Genomic DNA, 25,239 nt, shown 5'->3' with positions numbered 1-25,239 from the left:
TAAAGCCTAGGAAGGTTACTAAATACCTACCTACCTTACTTAGTCACCTCTTTAGTGTGATGCCCGTAGGCATAATCTTTGATTAAGAATTCTAATAGAATGCTTGTGACTAATTTTCTAAGTACCTATTACCTAGTAGCAATAGGAAGTCATTTTTATTATCAAAGGTTTTATTGTTACTGTCAAGGTCCCTACTGTTCCTAGGTCACTATTTATTAATTAACGGGGTTTACACGATTAGAGCATACCTACGCGGTAATGATTAAGTAGGTATACCGACTTAGGCCCGGTTTCGCGGTACTCGGTTAGATCATAACAAGGGATTAGTTCGTCAATAAAATTATAGGTACTTACGCCATCTTCATATTAAATTCTTGACAGGTGTGTCAAAAATCAACAACTAATCCCTGGTTATGATCTATTCGGGTATCGCGAAACCGGGCCTAACGACGTTACTTTTAATTTTTTTTAGTACCTACCTAGTTTTTTCAACCATGTACAGTTCCCCAAAATTGATAATGCGCATAGAAATCTTCGTCATTGTTCGGTAACGGTCGTATTCCCGAGCGTTAGAAAACTATATGTATTTAGAGTGGTTAAGTCCATTTTTTTCATGCAATTTTAGTAGAATTATGTATTTGGTGCTAAAAGAGATATCGATTTATCAATAACGAAATCTGATTCGATAATTCATAATATTGTCATAATATTAAAATTTACTTCGAAAATGTTACAGTACTTTCCAAGTGTCTTACTGAAGCTGATTTGTAAAGATGGATGAAAGAAGGTTTGAATAACACAAGGTTTATATTATAAGAAGAAATGGATTTCAAACACAGGTTTACATTAAAAAATTAAAATGTCAGTTCAAAAGTACCTATTTACAGCACTGATCATTTTCACCTGAATAAAAATGGATTTCAAACACAGATTAAGATTAAAATTTTAAAATCTCAGTTCAAAAGTATTTACAGCACTGATCATTTCACATTAATATTGAAATTACAAACTTGGTCTTTTGGGTGTGGCTTTATTTACGAAGTGAAGTCTATCAATGTGACATATATTTTATTCTTTAATTTGTTTCATAATAAGGCGTCATCAAAAATAATTTTCTTAAAGTTGCAATTAAATTCACATTTGAAAACAAAACCAAGAGCGATGTGTAATAACAGCTCTATACTTACATATAATTCTACTGAACTGACTGACAAGACCCTATGACTGATTGGTGACAGCCGCCGACTGCCCGAATTATTTCGATTATGTGACACATGATATTGACTCCTATTTCTTTCAAACACGGTGCAAAATCCAAGTGCATTGTTTAAGGCTCTTACGATTCAATGATTCGGGTGTTTCCGTGAATACGACAGTTTGCGAAGATTTGCATGTGCATTATTAATATGGGAGAACTGTATTTACTTTTATTTACTTACTTCTTTCATTTTAATAGTGCTAGAACGTCCGCGTTCTGTGGTAGTCACACACGACATAGAGCTGCAACCAAAAAGATTGATTGATTGATGTTCGCGTTTCACGACACGGTAGGTATTTGTTATCACATTAAGCTGCGTACAGACCGGCCAAACGAACGCCAACGAACTGGTTTCGATGACCTTAATTGCTGCAATCTGCCCTGTATTATGTATGATAAATATCCATCGCTGGGCGTTCGTTGGGCGTTCCTTGGACCGGTCTGTACGCAGCTTTAGGTACGAGTAGCTGGAGCTGCCGAGCTGTTACTTGAATCGAGCGTTCTGTTCAACGGCGGTGGTGGGGTGGGATCTTTAGACAAGTAAACCATGGTTGACATATCTCTGGGTGGGATACATATTTCTTTTGCTGACTGTACACGGGTAGGTTATAGATACACGGGATACCAGCTCTATATGGATCTTAGTGAGTGTAATTTAGTTCTACCTAACTAGTTCAGTAGTTAGGTAGAACCATAAAATAACGAGTACTAGTACTTGTTATTATATACAGGGTGTCCCAAAAGTCAACGTCATCCCTTAAAGGGCTGATAGGTCAGCTCATGAGAGGCCAGAATATCACAATATGACCTTAGTAAAAACTCGATAATTTTCGAGATATTGACACTTTTATAAATTTGCTGAAAATCGACACCTTGGATCAGTTTTTTCCGTGCCGCCGGTACAAAAATCCATATTGTTAGAATTTGTTTGGTGTTGCATCACCCTGTATAGCCCTGCTATTGATCGCAGTCAAAAAAAATATCGAGTAATGCTGTATGTTTAAAAAAAACACGGTTTTCAAAGTCATAAAAGGTAATCGTGTTTTTTTATAAACAACTTTGACTCTACATACTGTAAAAAAAATATACCACGCAAACCTGGCACCTTATTTGAAAAGATTGCTCATTTAATGCAGTTTCCAAAATGGTATGAAACGTTGCTATTGTTTCAATTAACAAAAAAGTTATTGCTATTTTAGTACAAAACGACCTCGGTGTAAAATTGTTTGAAGGAAATTTATCTGACTGAATTTATTAAGGGTAAGTCATGTTGGAATGAGTAAAAGTAAAATAGGTGGTGTGACCGGGAGTGGGAAAAGAGACAACGTTGTCACAGAATAAAAAAAACGCATTTTGAGTATCTTTCTCGAAAAAAATGGACTATAGCAACTCCACATTCCCCATAAATGTAGCGCATGGTAACGTACATTCCTGAGTAGTGCAAATGTGTGATATTGTACAAGTTAAACGCTTACACATGTACATTGTACAACCACAGTATCCAAAAAAGGGACAGATGAGTTTGTCATTAACATTACCTCTAATTGCTTGTTATTTATTTAACAAAACCAAACTCTCAAAATTATGATTATGACCATTGATGAGTATTATTTTTTGCTGATTATGTACTTAATATAATAATGTGGTGTTATAATTTTGAGAAATAAAAATAAAAGCCAATAAATGTTTGTTTTTTTTAAATAAGGTGTAAAAAACGCAAAATATGTTTTATAAGAGTTTGGTAAGTTTTTTCTTAGCTATTTTTGCGTCATCTATGTTGCCACGGCTGACCCCACCACCTATTATACTTTTACTCATTCCAACATGACTTACCCTTAATAAATTCAGTCAGATAAATTTCCTTCAAACCATTTTACATCGGGGTCGTTTTGTACTAAAATAGCAATAACTTTTTTGTTAATTGAAACAATAGCAACGTTTTATATCATTTTGGAAACTGCATTAAATGAGCAATCTTTTTAAACAAGGTGCCAGGTTTGCGTTGTATATTTTTTTTAAAGTATGTAGAGTCAAAGTTGTTTATAAAAAAATACGATTACCTTTTATGACTTTGAAAACCGTGGTTTTTTAAAACATACAGCATTACTCGATATTTTTTTTGACTACGATCAATAGCAGGGCTATACAGGTTGATGCAACACCAAACAAATTCTAACAATATGGATTTTTGTACCGGCGGCACGGAAAAAACTGATCCAAGGTGTCGATTTTCAGCTATAAAAGTGTCAATATCTCGAAAATTATCGAGTTTTTACTAAGGTCATATTGTGATATTCTGGCCTCTCATGAGCTGACCTATCAGCCCTTTAAGGGATGACGTTGACTTTTGGGACACCCTGTATATGGTAGAACTTACCAATGAAATCATCTACAATCTGGAAGTGCTGATTTCCTCACGATGTTTTCCTTCACCGTAAGAGTAGGTTTTATAAAATGTGAGTAAGTAAATACTTATTTAAATTCCTTATTTCACTTAAGAATTCATAGGATTCATAGGCAGGATGCCTTATGCGAACCCACGGCCTTTATAAATGAGAGCTGAGATTTTATCTATTATGATCAAGGTACATTAGTTAAGGAGGTACTTACTTCTCTAAAACTGCGTACAGACCGGCCAAACAAACGCCAACGAATGGGTTTCGTTGAGCTTCGTATCTGCCCTGTATTATGTATGATAAATATCCATCGTTGGGCGTTCGTTGGCCCTTCGTTAGGCCGGTCTGTAAGCTGCGTACAGACCGGCCCAGCTTAACGAGAAGGACTTGTGCGACAAGCGCATTTGCCAAAATGCATGAAAAACTAAAAAGCCGTGACTCGATCCAAATACTCATAATTATCACTACCTAAAATGACCGGTCATGTCGGTCGTTCTGCTATGTACACACGGCAACGTTAAATGGTTGGCAGTGCACACTAACGTAGGTAGTGTATGTGTGTGTCGGCGACGTCGACGTAATTATTTAGTTCTGGGCAACCCACACACGGATATTGTAAGCATGTAGTTGTGCCAGTGACATGATTCATTGTTTTTATGATATGAAGCACAATTTTGCAAGGCATTGTAATAGATTGAATGGCTCAGTTGGTATGATACAAGAACACAATAATAGGTATGGTGGTTCAAATCCCACTGAACTTACAATATTCCTTTTTTGTTTTTTTTTTTTATAGATTTAATTTATTTTTTAAGATGGTTAATAATAGTATTGTAGTATATACGAATAAAAGCAACACAGAAAGTAAATGAAACAAGTTATTAATTGTTAAAATTACCAAATTTATTCTTGCCGTAACATAAACATTAAGGATGTTACGTTTTTGTTGTTTTTCGTTTTAAAACATAGTTGTAGTTTATATTAATAAGGAAAATTTTCAAATAGCAGTTTTAAATCATAATAAACATCAGAAAAGGATGGACTGGCTGTTTTACTAAAGTAAATAGGCAAGTCATTAGTTATATGAATCAACATGTTAATTAGCTAGAAATAAGATAACTTATTCCAACCTCAGTAACAATAACATCATTAACACATTGGCTTACCCATAATTGTAAATAATAATAAGTCTTTAACAAAATAACTAAAATCTTATACAAATGAAAAAATAAAAATTACTGAGCTAACCCCAATAATTATAATTTTCACCACTTTTTCGCCATAATGTCTTACGTCCATCCTTCTCTGACTTAAAGGACTTTTCATCACTAAATATCACCACATTGTTGCACCAATCAAAGTTTAAAATAGTCAGTCGCAAAACGCACTCTGTTTTGACATCGTCGGATCTGATCGGTTAGAGCAATTTTCTTCGTCGGCTTCCGACACCGCAACCCAGCAGCACGCAAGTGAACCCGTACGGTTTGTAGGGATAGATTATGTGTTGTGGCCGTAGAACGGGTGCTGCAGAACGGATCAGCGCTATGTGCAGCTACGATATCTCGATGGCGTGGTGATGCATCCGTATAGACGACTACTGTCTACATGTCCCGAATCTGCGTATCGGTGAACCCATAATTGAACAGTTCTCCTCTGCAAACAAAAAAAAACAAATACTTAGCTTATACAAATACAAATATTCTAACAGTCAAATAAAATATTTACAATTCTATGTTACTTACCGTTAAACGTCTTGCGATTTCACTAATTGTAATAGTTCATATAAATATGATTATCTCCGCCTTTTTGAACATGGTTAAGTGACTTTCCATACTGACTGCGAAGAGTAATTAATTAAATTGACAAATCACAAAGTGAATCACTTTGCAGACGCAGAGGTGAATTGTCACTAAAACTAAAAACAAATTTCGTTTATTCATATTGTATGAGGGTAGAATGGTTTTAATTCTCAAATGAAGAACGAATCATATATTTTTGGCGAAGAGAAATAGTCGACAGCTATGCAGCTTGTAGTCATTTGTCAGTTTCAAATATATTAATTTTATACTCAACAGCGTTTAAATTAACGCAAAATTTGAATTAAGTTAAATAAAAGTAACCATCCGTGGACTCGAACTCACGACCTATGTTTCATTAGTCTAACATTCTACCAATGAGCTACGAAGTGTATAGACACAGGTAGTGAAATTTTGCTTCACATCAATTTTATAACTATTTCACTAACACTACCGGTTGATATTTTTATGTCACAGCTGGTATACGGGCGTTTGCCTACGCGCAAACTCGTTTGTGCTGTTGTGTGTGTGTGTGTGTGGTTTGTTACTGGTGTGTAAACCGATTTCTGCGTTTATGCACACATAGACAACGTTAGTGTGCACACATACACTAGGTTAGTGTGCCTTGCCGACCATTTGACGTTGCCGTGTGTACTTGTTACATTGTAAGTACCAAGCTTTACCAAACTTGTAACCGAATAAAATCGAGTATAATGTCTGCAGCCTGGTAAAATTGAGCTTCCATCTTCGTTTTTCATGCACACTTTCGCTAGCGCATGCCATTCCTTTTTCTTCTTTGCCAGGCTTTACATTTTTAACCGTTCGTTAAACTTCGTTTTTCGATAACTTATTTATGGATTGAACATTGCAGTGTGAAGTGTCCGAGAGCTATCTGCTGGCACGAACTGTCCCAAAATACCGTGCACACTATCAGTCGCGGCTGACAGCCGATTCATCAGTTTGTACTGATAGTGTGCACGGTATTTTGGGACAGTTCGTGCCAGCAGATTAGTGTTGCCACGAATAGTGAATTGGCCGAATACCGAATACCGAATATTCGGCGACGCTGCCGGCCGAAGCGCCGAATATTCGGCCGCCGAATATTCGGCGATACAACCTGTTTTTTTTGTTCCTGGAACTGCTTTGAAGAAGTCGCTACCGATTATATGAGAAATGCTAACTATTAGGAGGCAGAATGCTGTGGCAAACGAGTTGAATGTTTATTTGATAATAGTTCGCCTAGATCGGATGGCCGATCCTTACAAGTGGTGGTCAGCAAACAAAAAACAATACCCGAACCTTGCAAAAACTTATCTTTCTTCACCTGGAAGTATTTATAGTGAGAGGTTATTTTCTGAGGATGGTTACAATGAAAAGCGCAATCGTGGGCTACCAAAAAATGCTGAAATGCTCGTTTTTATCCAGCACAACTTACTACTGATAAATTTTAAGTACTAAAATGTTGTGATTTGGAAATAAATACATAATTTTGATTAAAATAACAAGTCATTTTTTACATGATTTACTATTCGGTATTCGGCCCGAATAGTACGCACTATTCGGCCGAATACCGAATACTGAAAAAACTGGCCGAATAGGCCGAATACCGAATAGTTGCCGAATATTCGTGGCATCTCTACAGCAGATAGCTCTCGGACACTTCACACTGCAATGTTCAATGCATAAATAAGTTATCGAAAAACGAAGTTTAAAGAACGGTTACTATATTACTACTCAGAATAATAACGGAGTAGCGTCACTCGCGCTTACCTATTTACTTTTACTATGCTTATGCTACGCAACAGGGCCCATCCATGCATCATGCATTTGTCAACAACTCATTTTTGAATCCGCTGAAATTGAGATTTTAATTTGAACGAATTTATTTTTTTCACGTTTACTGTACAATCGAATTTTTAAACGGATACATTTTGTGAGTATCTCCAGCCTTTCTTGTTATTTAGGTTGCATTAGCTTTAGCCATTGCTGACTAGTTTCCTACGGTTATTTTTGGAAAGCTTTTATGTATTGTTTGCAGTTATAATTTTGTGACTAATCAAGTATGTATTTACATAAATAATCATTTACTATTAAACTAAGCTACACTACCTTTCTACTTAAGATTGATTAGAATTAGGTACGTGAAAATACTCTATGCAGTTCTGTGACCTACCTTAAATAGGTTATATTTTATAACCTCTTATTTAGCTTTTCCATCACATTACATCGCATCACCCATTTAATTATGCTAAAAACTTGGTTTTCGTTGTCTCAGATCTAGGTAGTTTAGATTTATCGAGGAATACAGTCTATTCAATCATTATACATTTCGAGTTTCTACCTAAAGCAGTTTTTACCTTTTGTTTTCTGAAAATATCTGAGTGACAACAGGACAGTCTAATGATCAAAGAGCGGCGGGCTTTAGTGCCGAGATTCTCAAGTTATTTATTAAGAGATACATACATATTAAAACTAGTACTTAGTTCGTTAGTTAGTGTTTGATGTGTGTGTTGTTTGTACATTATGAAAAAGTGTTCTTGATGTTCTTTCTTCAATATAAATTAGCACATTATCTTGTGTAGTTTTGAAAATGAAAAATCGCCATTAAATGACGATGGCGACAAGTTGGCCTTAATAATGTTATGGCTTATTTGGTTTCTGTATTAAAACAATCATGGTATTTGTTTATTTGCAAACTTAACTTAAAAGATAAAAAAACATAACCATAAAACTACAACATAATTATATTTTAACATCTTATTCGCAGCTGCATCCACCACTGTCACTATGAAGCCACTGAAGTGTAAACACTGCAAAGAAAAATTCGAAGATGACAAATTTCTTGAAGAGCACATGGCTAATGTTCATCCAGGAAATTTCACATGTCCGATATGCTCCAGGAAGTTCCAGTTTAAGGGGAAATACTCGGATCACATGAAGATACATGCAAACAGCGATATGCGTTACGAGTGCACGCAATGTCCTTGCTTCTTCAAGAATCCCGGGCACCTCAAAAATCACATGAAGGAAGCACACGGGGAGGAAAAACAGGTAATTGAATATAGTGATACCACGAATAGTGATATGGCCGAATACCGAATATTGGGCCGGCGCTCTCAGCCGAATACCGAATATTCGGCAGGTGATCCAGTATAATTCAATAAGTTGAAGTTTTATTTAAAGAAGAACACCTTCTTAATCTTATGGCAGATCGTACAACTGGTGGTCAACAAACTCGAATCAGTAGCCAAACCTTATAATATATTTTGTTAAAAATTACCTGTGACTCAGTAGCAGGTAGCTATACCTATTGTATATTTTTATTTTATGAAGAAAATAGCTAGTGCGATGTTGTATTCAAGTTTTGCAATTAATTATCGTTTGATAGTTAAATGTTTCGATTAAATTGTTTTTTTTATTCCCTTTTGTAAGATATTTGCTACTTTTTTAAGTATTCGGTATTCGGCCCAATACTACTTACTATTCGGCCGAATACCGAATACTGAAAAAACTGGCCGAATAGGCCGAATACTTGCCGAATATTCGTGGCATCTCTAATTGAATATTATTTGTGTCAGTTTTTACGTTTCAATTGACTAGTTTCAGTTTTTGTCAATGTTGGGTCTATATGACTAGGGTCATAGAACTTTGTGGGTGCAGAGTGCAGACACAAACAGCTGAGAGACAGGTAGACAGGTACACAAGTTTGCAACTCCATCGCATCACATTTTCACATTCACACCTCCTCTTCATCTCCAGTCAATGAATAGACAACACTGTGGCACTGACCAGTAATTAACCTATTTTTCGAACATCAGGCCACTATAATAGCTGTGTAAGTGATGTATCCTTTATCATAAGGCACTTTCAATTGCCTGTGTCTAAAAGTACACAGGCAGAGTAGTTAAAATAGGGAACACAACCTAGGATGCTGCTTTCAAACACAAGTGATAGCATCAATGTTTGCACCTTGCCTGTATAATTTTAGATGCAGTGAAATGTATATAAGATTATATTCATAAGAGCCATCTACAGGAGCTGTACCCTATCCCAGAATATAAAAAAGTAGTTGTATGAGTTTTCTAGAATGAGGTTTTTACTGAAAAATTGTTGAGATGCTCTGTGAAGAATGGCAGGGTAGCTGGTAGAGCATCTGCTGGAAGTTTTAGGCATGCATCACTAACAGGAACCTATGTCCAATAGTACTACAAACTACTTCCTAGACATTTTAGCCCACTATCAAGCCAAACATACAACATTTTAACAATGTCAATGGTGTTTCATTTACAGATCTTTCCCTGCACCAATTGCAAGAAGAAGTTTGAGTCCAAAGCGGCTCTGAACCAGCACGTCCGGAACATCCACAACGCGGTGTTCATGCTGCACAAGTGTACGTTCTGTCCACGAGTGTACGGCTCCAAGAACTCACTGAAGTGGCACGTTCACATCAACCACAACAAAGACTTCAAGCGATCCAAGTGTCCGTACTGCCCGTCCGACTTCAAGTGGCCTCACCATCTCAAGGTGCACATCAAAAAGGCCCACATACTGAAAGGTAACGCTCCCACAGACTTAATACGTAAAGGGTTCACCACGATAAGAAGGAAAACAAACGACTGCGTTGTTTGCAACAAGAACTTCGTGAAGAAGTTGGACCTTATGCTGCATTTAAAGAAGGTACATAAACAGGAGCTAGACATATTCAAGTGTTGCAAGTGCGACGCAGTTTACAGTCTACGGAACTCGTTGAAGCTACATCTAGAAGAGCATAGAAGGAAGAACACAGGCACGGGTCACCAATGTGAGCAATGTCATCCGGATCCTAACCCTGTAGCTTATGCCATAGACATGGAGGAAGAGGATGATGTGCAAGATGGCCAAACTGAAATAGAAAAAGAGATTATAGACTTTGAACTGACTTTAATGGCTAATGAAGATTTGAGACGTATGATCAAACTTAGACTTAAAAAGGAATTGTATGATAAAAAAAGAAGGGGTTATAAAGCACCTCATAAATATAAGGCAATTGAGACTGCTATAAAGAGAAATGAATCTGATATGGAGTATGAAGTAGAGATAGGTTGTTGTATTAAAGAAGATAGTTCATTAAATAATGAAGTCGATGTTTATGAAAACGATTTTTTGTCTAAATTGTGTGATGAATGCAATAATGAAATGATACATTGCATTTGTTCAGAATCAACGCTCAATGAGAGTCAGTGTTCAACAAATTCTATGGAGAAAGAGGTGAAAATATGCTTACAAAGAGTTACAATGAATGAAAGCAACTCTCAGACTGCAAAAGAAAAAATATCATCAGGTACAACAATCATAGATTACAAGTGCAATATTTGCAGTTGCAATTTTACTTTAGCCAGTTCACTTGAGGACCACATGCGTTTGAGCCACGGCAAAGAAGTAGATACACCAAAAAATGCAAATAAGAAAGGTCCAGAACAAGCTGACAGAGAGTCGGAAAATAAACAACAGCCTAAATCTAAAAGCTTAGATAGTGTAAAGCAGAAAAATGATGTTACAGAATCTGTTCAAACTTTGTCTAAACGGCAAGTCAAATTGCCCAAAAGGTTTGAAGATACCGATCTAAAAGTTGAAAAAGGTGAGGCTGAGAAAAGAGGTACTAATGAAATGAACAACACAAATGCAAAACTGGGCCAAATTCGAACAGGTGAAATGAAACTTAATAAAGATACACCTAAACGTCAACCTAAAGAAGTAAAAAGCGTAGATAATTTAGAAAAGACAAAAAACAGCACAGAATCAGAGAACAATGAAAATAAACGTCGAAAGAAAGATTCTGATAATGGAGTATTGACTAAAGACACTAGCAAACTCGAAGCTACAACACAAATTAAACAAAAAATATACCAGTGTAAAATATGCAATGATAGATTCATAACACCAATAAATTTGGGCAGGCACATGAAGTTAATTCACAGGAAGGCGCACCGATGCAATAAGTGCAGGAAAGGATTTAGCTCAAAGAGTCATTTCGACCACCATATGAGAATCAAACACAAGGAAAAATCCAATTTAGACAAAAGGAAGCCACCAAGTCCAAAGAAAGGTGTGAAATGTGTAAACCCGAAAACTTTTAAGAGTGCAGACAAAATGTACGAGTGTGGAAAGTGCGAACTGTTTTTTAATAGCAAGCTAGAACTGTTGAAGCATATAAGTGATGTGCATATGGCAGCTAACGACCGGGAACGGTTCTGTTGTGACCAATGCGGGGCCAAGTTCTCCAGTAAGCTGGAGATCCGAGAACATGTCAAGTTCTTCTGTGAACATCGACAAGTGATGTGATGTTGTATCGCGACTGGGAAACCTTTGCGTAAACGGCAATCTGTCTTAATGATAGGTTCCTAGTATACTGCGATTCACGTGACCTGACCAAGCCTGCCTGCAAAGTGCCATTTATTCATGTTGTCTGAAAAAAACAAGCCAATTACAGCTAAGGTGCCTACGTAAAATAGGTAAATGTGTCAGGTTACTTGGATAATCTACCTTTAACATGCCGTGTGTGTGTGCACTGAGGGACCACATGTTTTTTTGTAGGTTTGGTAACTAAAAAGTTAAGTAAAAGTTGTAACTTAATTTGTAAAACGAATGCTGGCAGTTGTAAACAATTAATTCGAAAGACATTATTGTGGTATAAATCACATATTGAAATCAATTGAGACTTTTTTTAGTATGCGGTCACCCTAATGAATAACATAACCTAAAATTGCAATATAAGGGAGATGGAAAAAATTTAATAACTTGTTGAATGAGTGATTAATCCATGATAAATGATTATTTTCCTTTAGTAAAAATCATTTTTATAATTTGTAATAAGTGCAACATAGCAGATTTCCTTGGATTTTTTGCTATTTTAATGAATTTATAATTCTATAGTGTGTGAACTGAGGGAACACAAATTAATACGAAATTTACACTTAATTATCTACTTATTTCACTGTTATAATGTTTCTTGTAACTTTTACTAAAGCGTGCAAAAATCTTAATGTTGTTTAATGTTATAATTAGTATTTTATAAGCCAATAAAAAGTGGTCCCTCAGAGACAAAAAAAAGCTACTGGAATACGATATAATCAAAGTAAATTTATGTTTTTGATCGAGTTGTACAGCTTTAAATGATTTTACTAAGTATGTAGTAACAAAGGATTCCTCAAAACTAAATATACTTTTCTAGAATTTGAAAATATTTTTTTTGTGCCTAGGGACCACATTAATGTCAAATAACTTTCTAATTAATTGTTTACAAATGCCAGCATTCGTTTTACAAATTAAGTTACAACTTTTACTAAACGTTTTAGTTACCAAACCTACAAAAAACATGTAGCCCCTAAGTGCACACACACACACAACATGCCTGATGGAATACTCAGCCTAAATGTGTTCATCTTTGTCTTGCTCAGACATATTAGTGGTAATTTTATCAACCGTTTGGGTAGTGAATAAGAAATTGGTTGGACTTTGTTTTACCTAAATGTGTGCAGTGTGTGTACTGCTAGGCGGCGACTCTTCCGCATCACACCAAATTAAATAATGTATTGCATAGAACGTGGACTTTTTCAATCAATCATTTGTGTTGATTCATGGAAGTAGAAAAAAAGACGGAAGGAATCTCGATATGAGAGTGTGTGGGTGCGTAGTAAGTGCGACGTGATTGGCGGCAAACTGACTTACTTTGAGTGTAAATGTGTGTGTGTCGGGCTCGTCGCGTCGTAAGAATGAAACTGACTTATTCGGGTGCTTCACTTTTTAGTTAGCGAGATTCCTTCCGTTTTTTTTTCTACTTCCATGTGTTGATCATACAAATTCGTGTTTAGTTTATTTTCACTATTCAAATAGTGTAAAGACCGTTAGGCCCTTTGTAATGTTAATAGTGTAAAAATATATTGTATTAGGTTTATACTGCTCATATTATTGTTTATCTGTAGGTTTCCTATATACTACGGTTTAAAAGCGTCCTTCCAAAAACTGCTGTTCTGATAATTAACATTTTTAAAACTCACCTAGGTAATAATATGTAGAGTCAAGATGTTAATTTAAAAACATTCATTTATACTGGAAAGAAAATTAGCTTTAATATTACCGCTATTGGCGCTAGTTCACGCCCGCCCTTAAAAAACTATAAACATGCTCATATCATATATTTTTTACATGTATAAAAATGGCTTAAGATGAGTTAGCACATATCATATACCTAAGTACATAAAACATTTGTAATAGGAAAGTGTAACCTCAAAAATGCCTGTCGATAGTGCCTTGGCCGGGAGGTTGATTTTACTGATATTTTTTGTAATGTGAAGTCTGATAAATTTTCGTTATGAACCGTAGATTTACAGGGTGTTGACAAACTGGTATAGTAAAGTAAGCCGATATAAGGTAACTCATGGGTTCATCCTGAACAGTTGATGGATATTCGCAAAAATAAACAAGAAAAGAAAAAGTCACGTGACCAACAAAGTTTCTATGGAGAAGCAAATATTCATAAGTATTGCGAATTTTTAAAAGTCCTCAAATAAAACTTGTTTCCAATGACCACCTGAGTCACCCGTATGGCCTTACTACGCCCTTTTACACCTGTAGAAAGTATCACTGTACTCGCTGTATATCACCATATCACCTACAACAATAATGTAAACTAGATTTCTTTATGTATATTTTTTCTTTGTAAATAATGTGCTCAAACTTTTCATGCAAAATTATAACTATAAGTAAGTAGTTAAAATAATAAATTTACAGTAAGTATAGTTCCTCTTCTAATAGAAGAAACAACACTGAGTTCTACAAATATAATATATTAAACCCTCTCTAACTTACGTTTACCTACATTATGTATTGTTCAGATTAATAAAGCTCTACTGTAAAACTTTTAATTCCCACTTTGTAAGATTTTGAGGACTAAAATAATTTCATTTGAAAGCCAATACTTTTCAAGCTTTTCGCTTACAAAAGAAACTTACCCATTATATAAAGCTATGTAGCTTTATATTATTGTAACTCTTACTGTAGGTAAGTAGGTATGTACCTTATATAAAAAGCAATAAATTTTGTACAACTAAACTTTTTAAGTACGTATGTAACAGAAAATGTTTGCAATAAAAAAACTTAACTAATTTTTATTTTTTACTTTTTTATTTTGTTGTTGTATTTATAGGTTTAATTAAGACATATTGGTATGAAACCCACGCATAAAGAAACAATAGTTTTTTTGCCAGTTTTTTTATTCATAGTTCCTAACAACCATAAAGTTGTTCAAAATCAACAAAATTCGTATGCAACTGTCATGCTCGACACGTGACTTTACTAATGGTTAAAGTTGACCTCGGATCAAAAAACCGGCCCTTAATAGATTCCGGGGACCCCGGAAGTATCTAATTTAGGCCCATTATTTTTCTTAGAAGTATTAAATGTTCCTTAAGCCTGCACGTTAACAACAACAAAAAAACTTGCAACTTACCACTAACTAGCATTGACATATATATTACTAGCGTAAGGACAGGGCATCACACTCAAAAAAATGGCACCCGCGCGTTGGCCCTAAAATCGTAATTTTAGGGCCAACGCTCCTCAGTCGACAGTTGTCTGTGGCCGAGAGATGGTCTTGTGAATCTTGTGATAAATATGTAGTTGTGTTGTGAAAGGCTGCAAAAACCATTATATGAAGGTAAAAAAGAAACATCGAATATCGTATCATCGGTAATTACCATTACATTAAGTAATAAACATATTATAAAGTGATAATTATTTTACTATCAAAGTCTATAATGGCCGCGCGCTGTAACCTTGTGCGGACGTCATTTTTTGTTGACTATCCTCCAAGAACATTTTCTTGGAGGATAGTCAGATTATTGATATGGCGCCTGCAAATAATAAAACAATGTCCGGGATGGTAAATTACTAACGCACGTACAAGGTTACGTCATCAAGATAGTTGCTAGGCACTGACATAGTTTAAACAAATTATGACAGATGACAGTTATTTTGCTTGTATGAAGAAGGTTTGAGTAAAATGTACTGAAGGGCCTATCCTTCCTTTTGAAATCATTGCTAACTAGTCATTTACTAATAAAAAAACACATTTTATCTAGGCTAGGTCTTTCCCAGTCTTTCCATGCTATGTTAGTTCGTGGTCATTTCCGATAACTGAGAGTGAGAGCGAACTAAATTGATCCATACCTCATTACTTACTGATGAATTATAATTATATTGATATAGATTAAATGGGTTTATTAAAACCGCAAGGGCGAATTTCGAATTACCATTACGAACAAACTTAAAATCGTATAGAATGAAGAAATATTAAACATTTACGCGAGCTCTCACCGGAACAGATAAGTTTGTGGCACTGTAACCTATTTGATGATAGATGCTTACAATCTGACAATGATCCATGAAGGAAAAAATACTTTAGCAATTCATTTTATTTTTATTTAACTTGACGGCAATGTCTTTATCTTTTAATAATATCAGTAACGAAAACCTAATTTTTATTTTTTAAGTTAAACCTAAATTATGTGTCCAATTCTTCAGTTTCGTCTGTCAAAGCTTCGTTTGCAGGCTTTCTCTTCTTTGTGTAGTAGTTTATTCTCTCCTCAAGACTAGCTGCAATGGAAAAAATAATAATTCATTACTTAGATTATGAATATACGGGCAAGATGGTGTGTCACATACTAAAGCCAAATCTGTCCGCATTTTCAATGTGTTTCAGCTTTTCTTTCAATTAGAACCTATTAAAGAGTATTGATTGTAATACGACGACCGAATGGCGTAGTGGTTAGTGACCCTGACTACTGAGCTAAAGGACCCGGGGGGCAGATATTTGTTTAAACACAGATATTTGTTCTCGGGTCTTGGATGTGCCCGTAAAATGGCAATAGGCCGGCCTCCTATTACATTGGGACTAACATAACAATGCACCTCTGCCTACCCCGCAAGGGAGTACATTAGTACAAGGTGTGAGTGTTTGTTATTATTGTTATGACTGTAATATTCGCAAAGAAAAATTTGCGATGACCACAAATGCTTTTAAAAATAATGGCACTATAAGTGTAGATGTAGAATATACGACCGACGATCGATGGTGCAGTGGTTAGGGATGCTAACTGCTATGCCGAAGGTCCTGGGTTCGATTCCTGCCCGAGGCAGATATTTGTTTGGAATTTAGTATTTATATCATCGCTCTTTTAAGGCTAAGGAAAACATCGTGAGGAAACATGCATATTACCTATCTACATTTAGCACATCTAGGTATGTGAATCCACCAACCCGCAGTGGACCAGCGTGGTGGGAAATGGTCTTATAGCTTAAGAAGGCAGTTTAGACCTTGGGGATATGCACTCGAGAGAGCCAGATGTCACCAAAAAGGCTTCCACTGAAATACCAGCGCAGTGTCCTTTGACCTAGCCAAAGGCACTGCATTAGCTGAGTGGACATGTATGTATAAATATAATTCTATGTAAGTAGTTAACTTTATCGGTATTGCTAAAAAAATAAGTTTTTTCCTTTCTTTCTTAAGATGCAGGTACATATGTCGCAGCCGGATCGTATAACCCGCCGTATTACATGACGCCTAGCCGCATTACAAGACAGGGCCGCTTTGTAATGCGGCGGATCAACGTTTAGCCGTATTGAATACGGCTGAATGAAAATGCGCCGGATTGTATTCGACATCATACGTCATTCAATACGGCTGGCCGTTATGTAATACGGCGAGAGATTAGCCGCCGCATTGAAAGATTTTAGTTTTGATTTTTAACACTCGTGGCGCTGCTTCACATAACAACAATAATGGCGTTGGATACAGATATTTGATGATGATTAAAACGAAGAAATCGTGTTAAATATGCTTGTAAACAGTACTTCATGAACAATGTTCACGTGAAATTAAATAATTTCTATTCCGATCAATGCGGTACAGTGAAAAGCGTACAAAAGTTATAACGCACATCAATCAGCTAAAGTGACCATGGATTCTGCTGGTCGGCGGATTTCCAGATAATACTACTGGGTCAAAAAATATAAATGTGGCCGGCAAAGGTTATTTGATCTTGAAGAGACTGCGACGAGGCAAACGTAGTGTGGGACGCCCTCAGGCTAGATGGGGTGACGGCTTGCGAAAGGTGGCTGGTTATGATTGGATGTGGAAAGCTGTAGATCGCATCCAGTGGCGTGCTTTGGGAGAGGCCTACGTCCATTAGTGATGTTGATGATGAAGAATAATAATTCCGAAGATCCTACAATCCGAGTAGTACCCATGAACAGTATTTTGATACTTGGAAGTCCATATGATATATTTACTCTATTATGATTACAAAATTCCTTCACCTGTTATGTCATGCTTAGTATGGACATGGTTACCCTCCAATTCAGTAGTAGTACGATGCGGCTAAACGTGGGCCGCCGTATTGAAGAACGTATTGAAATGACAATCCGGCTAAACGTTGATACGCCGCATTACAAAGCGGCCCTGTGTTGTAATGCGGCCAGCCGTAATGTAATACGGCGGATTATACGATCCGGCTGCGACACATACACCCTCACAGAAAATAGAATAGAATATAATATACTTACAACAAGTATCCCTTTTCAATAGAGGCTTGTAAACTCTAGGTTTAACGCCTTGCAGGAGACAGTCGCTGTGACACATGATGCTGTCTCGCTCACTCTCGTCACAAACGCCATTTTCTGTCTCGCTCTTTCGGGATCGTCTATTGTAGTCGTCTTCCAGTGATTGTAGGCAGTCATGTATCATTGTTGCCCTATAAATGAAAAATTTGTTCACTAATCTTCTTCTTCGATCGTGTGAATGCACTAAGCTAACTTCCTCCAGTGTTTTGCTACTCTTATTGCGAGATCATTGGCCTTCATCAGGTCTCCTTGACTGCACTATGGGGCATTAGGAAACTAATGTTCACTAATGTCTGTTTTCTAATCTCAAATACTAAATTGACATATTCTGAACGGTACATCAACAGTCAAGTGTACCGCGATTAAGTGACGTATCGTTCTATTGGCGGGACAATCGACTGTTGATGAACTGTTCAGAGTCAGTCAATATAGTCTCTGAGATTAAAAAACAAAAAATAAAGTATATTCTATCTATTCTATTATTTTCATACGCGTTTGACAGAATGCAACTATTTATGTGTCAAAATCGTATGATAGTAACTGTCAGGTATCGATAGATAGAGTATTGAAAGTTAGTAAAATTCATAAATACAAACAGCGCACTCACTTGATACTCTGTACCGTCCACACGCCTTGTAGGTGCGCTATGACCACCCTCAGTTCTTCTCTTTAGTACAACTATCTGCTGTCCCCTTCTATCTCTATGTATAGCAGATACTAAGAGAGTGTTAGTAAAATTTATTGCTACAAACAGCACACTCATTGGTCTAAAATTTATGACTACAAACAGCGCACTCACTTGATACTCTGTACCGTCCACACGCCTTGTAGGTGCGCTATGACTACCCTCAGTTCTTCTCTGTCGTACACCCATCTGCTTTCCTCTTCTATTTCATAGCCACAGTGGAATAGGTTCAGAGGTATGTCTAAAGCCATGCAGTATTGGGGTTTACTGAAAGAGATTAATAATTATAATGGTACCAGGCCTACTAATCACCTAATAGAATAGTATTTTACACTTATATCCTCTCAACCTATACTTTCTTGACATCACTAAAACTGAAGGTTAACTGGTAGAGAATGCTACTAGCATTAAGTTCGCCTTTATGCTTATTTGTTTCAATAAATAATTTATAAAAATAATAATATTTTCTTACCGTGGATTAGTTTCTACATCCAACAGTTCTGACATGATGTCAGGCGATTCTCGACCTTGTCCTACCAGCAATAGGACTCCGAATATACACCGGATCTGATGCCAGAGGAACGCGTTGCCGACTATACGCAGACAGTACATTGATGTCGCTGAAATATAATAAGTTAAGAATATTAAGTTTCAGTTATATCAACTGTATTTTTTAATTTAAGGTATTGGCTTACAATAAGTAATATTAGTTTGACGAATAGCACATTCATGCAATTTTAAGAAGGCATTTATAGTCGTTTTGGTACGCATTTTTATAACTTGCTTTGAAGTTTTGTAATCCAATGTACATCATCATCATCATTCATCATCAGCCTATAGCAGTCCACTGCTGGACGAGCAGAAGCACGCCACTGGATACGATCTTTAGCTTTCCGCATCCAATCATAACCAGCCACCTTTCGCAAGTCGTCACCCCATCTAGCCGGAGGGCGTCCCACACTACGTTTGCCTAGTCGCGGCCTCCACTCCAGAATCCAATGTACGGTCAGCATAAAATATAAGTGTCCACCACAAGCATAGACACTTTCATATTCAAATGGTTCGGAAATATCGAAAATATCCAGTTACTTTACTTTTAAACTTTCATATTAGATTAGAACTCACTGTGTCAGTTATAGTTTAGTTTGAATATTATTCAACTCTCACCTTTACCTACTTCTATACAGGATGTTGCAAAAAGGGTATACTAAGCCGAAACCTACATGTGCAGCATAATGAAATCAGAAATTCAAAATTCGGGTAAAAAAAGGTCTCGGTCTCCATAGTAAAAAGTCACGTGAACAACATAGTTTCTATGAAAAATGAATTTTGAAATTCAGATTTCATTTTCGGGCTTAGATATACCATGCTGCACATGTAGATAGGTTTTGGTTTAGTATACCCTTTTTGCAACACCCTGTAGATCTAATTTGGATGTTTGCAAACTGCACATTTATCTCACTCGAAAAAACCTTACCACAGTCCGTGTCCCCCTCTCTAACTGGCACGATATCGGCATCCAAGACTCTCCTAATAAACTGGACCACTCCATTCCCAACGTCCATCTTGCAGAGGTTCCTGAAGTCGTGGGATCCAACGATCTTTGCACAAGCTCGTCTCATACTCGCTATGTCTAGGTTGGATCGGGGAAAGTAGTATTTGTAAATGCGTTTTTTACAATCGAATCTGGGAATGGGAAAAAAGTTTGTTTGTTACAATTTATGTTTTTATTAAACAATTATAACTTTAATTATTATAAATATATATATATATATATATATATATATATATATATATATATATATATATATATACATATATATTTAAATTACAATTATATTTTACAAATGTTACAAAAGGAGCCCCATTCCTTATACCTGTTTCCAGCCAATCCTCACCTACTGGATTGATTTACTGAAGTTACAGAGTATTTGATTCACTTACATAATTATAATCATAATATCATATTATTATAATGCATTTAATTGTCAGGAAATTAGATTTACTAGTATTTTATCAATTTGCAGCTATAATACTATACTGATAAACACTAAAAACTAAAATACAGTGATGAAAAACGACGACGACTGACTGGTGTAGTGGTTAGTGGCCCTGACTGCTATGCCGAAGGTCCCAGGTTCGATTACGGGATGGGGCAGATATTTCTTTCAATAAAGAGATATGTGCCTGGGTCTAGGGTGTTAATATTTATATTTAGTATATATTTATCTATGTATTTGTGTAGATATATCAGCTGTCCGACACCCATATCTCAGGTTCTCCCTAGCTTGGGTCGGATGGGCATGTGTGAGATTTCCCCACATATAAAAAAAACATAATTTCTCACCTCGCACTGAAGTCGGGGCGGTCTTCAGGCGCCGGCATCCAGGCCACGGCCCGGATATCCGGTGGAAGCAGCCGGTTCAACAACTTGCAGTACGGAATCTCATTCTCAATACTCTCAGGTAAGTTCTGTGCCTCCGGTGTGAATTTACTGCGTAATGTGATTGATATTACCTGAAAACTTGTTGTAATTGTTTACTATTTATTGATTTCGGTCTTAGAATCTGCAAGCAGAAGTGGGCTAGACATAGTTGCAGAAGAATTGACCTATAGTTGGAGACCATTGGGTGTGGAAAGCTATAGGCCACTGATAATATTGATCTATAATCTTAGTGAATCCATAATAACAACTTTTCATAATATTTATCTCACCTGCCCAAAAGCACTAACGCCTTTGTCCGTGCGCCCGCACCGGTGGTACTGCGAGGTCTCCCGGCCCTCAATCAGACAGGCCCGGGTCAGTGCGTAGAACAGGTGGTGCTCGATGGTCTGCGGGGAGTCCTCCTGCGTGGCCAGGCCTTGGTAGTCCCACCCGAAGTACAGGATGCGGAGTAGTACGCGCCTGGTGTGGCATCTGGTGGTAATGTCAAAAAGACATTTCATTTATTTATTCATTCACAACATGCTGTCATATTTGAAATTACAATGGGGACTTAATTCTAACTTAATTCTAAAAAAATACAATTTTCAAGGGTAATTTACACATGAGATATTAATAATTAACAATAGTAAAAATAATAATAATAAAACAATAGAAGATAAGTAAATTAATTAATTCAAATTGTTATAAAATAAATTAAATTTTAAACATTATCTAAAATTTAAAATGTCGATTTAAAAAAAAATAATCATGTCAAATAATAATACAATAACTACAAATAAAAACAAAATAAAAATATTAGTCATTTAAAAATTCGTCTATTGTGTAGAAGCACTTTTCCAATAGATGTTTTTGTAATGTATTTTTGAATGAAGCTATTTTATCAATTTGTTTTAGGTGTGAAGGAAGTTTATTATATAAAGTGATTGCCTGGTATCTCGCACTGTGTTTTGCGACTTGCAGAGTTGGGTGCACAGTATCTATGCATATGTCTTTCCTCCTAGTTTTATTACATTTTCGGGAGATTCAAATCTCGGTAGGTTCTTTGCTAGCTTGGTAAGCAAGACAAAAATATACAGACATGGAACTGTCAGTATGCCTAACCGAACGAAATGTTCCCGACACGACTCCCATGGTGGAATCCTAACCATTGTAGGAATTGCTCGTTTTTGGCAAGTAAAAGCTTTCTTGGTGTTATAATCGTAACTGTGGCCCCAAAACATGATGCTATATCTTAACCGGGATTCCACTAGCGCGTAATATACCATCTTAAGATGATTTAGACTCAGCTCATCCCTCAAACTTCTGAGGGCATAACAAGCTGAGCTTATGGAACCCTCTATTGCTAGAAGTTCATGCTTCCAGTTTAGAAGTGAGTCTATATGGATACCGAGAAACTTCACTTCGTCAACAAGTTCAATTTTATCTCCGTTCAGCTCAATATCAAGTTTATCATTATTTCTTACAGTATTTCTAAACAGTATCGCACTCGTCTTATTTGGATTAAGGACTAGCTTATTTGCACTAAACCACATGTTAAACGCTGACAGAGCTTGGTTAACTGATTGGCTCAGTGCATCCATCTCATCGGAATGTAAAATTGCGTTTGTGTCGTCAGCAAAGACTACCAGTTTCATATCAGGGACTTTGTTTGTTATGAAATTGATAAGGTCATTCGTGAAAGTTATAAAGAAGACTTAAAGGTTCTGTTTCATTAATAGATTTTTAGATTGTAATACAAAAGTATTTCATTGATAAATGTACCTACTTTAGATTAGGATTATAATGTCTATATCATAAAATAATACTTATACAACTTTCAAAATTACACTAGTCTTCTTGAGTGTTACCATCACCATCTTCTTGTTTTTAATGGAAATTTGTGAAATACTATCTAGTTACTCTATATTAAATACATTAAGATTAAGAAAGAGCTTTACTTAAAAGATGTTTCATTCATAAAAGAAAAAAAAATTGCAAAGTTTGTTAACTTACTTTGAAAAATCAAAAGGTCTGTTTTTAGAGTTATGTACACTGGATGACTCATTAGGACACTGCTTACTGATTATATTTCTTAGCTGAAAGTTGTGGGCTTCCAGTTGGATGATTCGGTCAACTAGTTCCTGAAAATTACAAACTTTTGTGATTATTTGAGAATATATTGCTTGCTTGCCTATCGCATTGGAGTAGCTGGAATGATAGGTTTTAAGTTATTAAATAAATAAATAAATAAATATTTTTTAAGGTTAGATGGATGGTTAGAATAGATGGATGGTGAAATTTTAACGTACAGTTTTATCTAGTTTTAACAATTCTTCAGCACTTATGCCTCTAAGTCTTCGGGGTTTAGAAGGAACACTTTCTTTGCTCATTTTTGTTTAATAAAGGTATTTTGTAAATAATAAACAACTTGTTCAACTTGACCAACTTGACTTGATTTGATTTTGGCTATTTTGGCATATTATGATTTATGATATTAATCTGTGTCTTTGGAAAATGGCACTCTGTGGTCTGTGCTTGCTTGTCAGATTGGGACCGCAGAACCCATTTTATGATTTTCATCAGCCTTCCACCCACCTTCCACAGATTATAAAGCCTATGCAGCGGCAGCGGCAGTTGGTCTGAGAGCGGCTAAGTTTGTCGTTCAGTTTTCACGTCCGAGAGCGATATGGCGCGAAAGACTGTGCACACTATCAGTCGCGGCTGACAGCCGTCCGTAAGCCGCGTCCGCTAGTGTGTAGGCGTCTTGACTGATAGCTCTATCCTGAATAATAATAAGGTAGTGACTAGGTTGTGGCTAGTCGTTTCACACTTTGGCAGTGTATGGGTTGTGACTAGTCGTGCCAAAGCATCTCCACACTGGGCTCGCTAGCTTGTGACTAGTATTGCCAAAGCATCTCCACACTGGGCTCGCTAGCTTGTGACTAGTCGTGCCAAAGCATCTCCACACTGGGCTCGCTAGGTTGTAACTAGGCGCGTAAACAGCCATTCACTAGTCAACGAACCACTCAAATATGCTCCATATTGCAACGCTATAAAGTTAATTTTGTATTGTAAGTATATGACATGAACATGACTCAAGTTGCTCTTTATTGTGCCCCAGCAGTGCGGACGTGATGGGTCGCGATGAAAAAGCTACCAGAGGACCTTTGTACACAATATAACGCTATTGTGGCAATATGTTTTCTATTGCATGAATATAAAGTAATTGTATTGTATGTAATTAAGTACTGTACTTAAATTTGGTTCTCAGTAAGATAGATTAGGGTTAGTGGGTCATTCCATTATATTGTCTGTGGGGGTGCTTACACCCCACTTGAGAGAGCCAGGTCTTAACCTGGCTCTCTCAAGTGGAACCTTTGTGCATATCTCGAAGGTCTTAACTGCCTTCCTAAGCTTTGACCATTTCCCACCACGCTGGTCCACTGCGGATTGGTGGGTTCACATATCTAGATGTGCTTAATCTAGATATTGGGGTTTCCTCACGATGTTTTCTTTCACCTGCAACATGATTATCCCCGAATTTAATTCTACAAAAATAAACAACGTATAGCATACATAATATTATCTTTTATTTATAATAAAAACGACTATTAATAATTCAACTTATGGTATAATTAAATGAGACATTTTCTGACATTCTCTATTAACAGGTTGGTTGTGGTTTTCAACCTTTTCCACAATCTTCAGTCTCGGGCCATCATAGTTCAAAGCCAACTTTAGCATCATGGGGCAGTTGTCCTTATAAGTCGTCGTATGCCGTATGCCTCTGCCTTTCGACTTAAAAGCCCGGCCTCCCATTTTACATGCATACGTCAGATTATAGTATTTCAGATCTTCGTTGCATGATGCTAATTTCTTTGGGCACACGGCTTTGGACTTTTCAATAGTTTTCGCAGTCTTCTTCCACAACTGGACACAGACAATAAACGTGTCCAGTTCTTCAAGCGACTCAAATTCCATTCTTTGAAATAAATTCAAATTTTTTCAACAAAAAACAACAC

The 25,239-nt window shown here is 36.4% G+C and overlaps 2 protein-coding genes across 2 annotated transcripts; one reads left to right on the top strand and one right to left on the bottom strand.

Annotated features, from left to right (window-relative positions):
- Positions 1-8,200: 8,200 nt before the first annotated feature.
- Positions 8,201-11,994, top strand: LOC105390742 (zinc finger protein 423). The gene is made up of 2 exons (XM_048632127.1): positions 8,201-8,501; positions 9,741-11,994. The coding sequence occupies exons 1-2, from the start codon at positions 8,238-8,240 to the stop codon at positions 11,769-11,771; spliced, it is 2,295 nt and encodes a 764-aa protein (XP_048488084.1). The 5' UTR covers positions 8,201-8,237; the 3' UTR covers positions 11,772-11,994.
- A 3,900-nt stretch (positions 11,995-15,894) lies between these two features.
- Positions 15,895-23,698, bottom strand: LOC105390743 (tRNA pseudouridine(38/39) synthase). The gene is made up of 9 exons (XM_011562100.3): positions 23,527-23,698; positions 23,231-23,358; positions 21,508-21,709; positions 21,140-21,309; positions 20,270-20,478; positions 19,265-19,412; positions 18,907-19,059; positions 18,051-18,238; positions 15,895-16,082 (listed from the first exon to the last, which is right to left on the bottom strand). Exons 1-9 carry the CDS (start codon positions 23,605-23,607, stop codon positions 15,991-15,993), a joined length of 1,371 nt encoding a protein of 456 aa, XP_011560402.3. The 5' UTR covers positions 23,608-23,698; the 3' UTR covers positions 15,895-15,990.
- Positions 23,699-25,239: the final 1,541 nt, after the last annotated feature.

The sequence above is a fragment of the Plutella xylostella genome, chromosome 30 (genome assembly GCF_932276165.1).
Source record: "Plutella xylostella chromosome 30, ilPluXylo3.1, whole genome shotgun sequence".
Classification (NCBI taxonomy): domain Eukaryota; kingdom Metazoa; phylum Arthropoda; class Insecta; order Lepidoptera; family Plutellidae; genus Plutella; species Plutella xylostella.
Note: the sequence above shows the minus strand (reverse complement) of the source record. Positions and strands in the feature narration are given on the sequence as shown.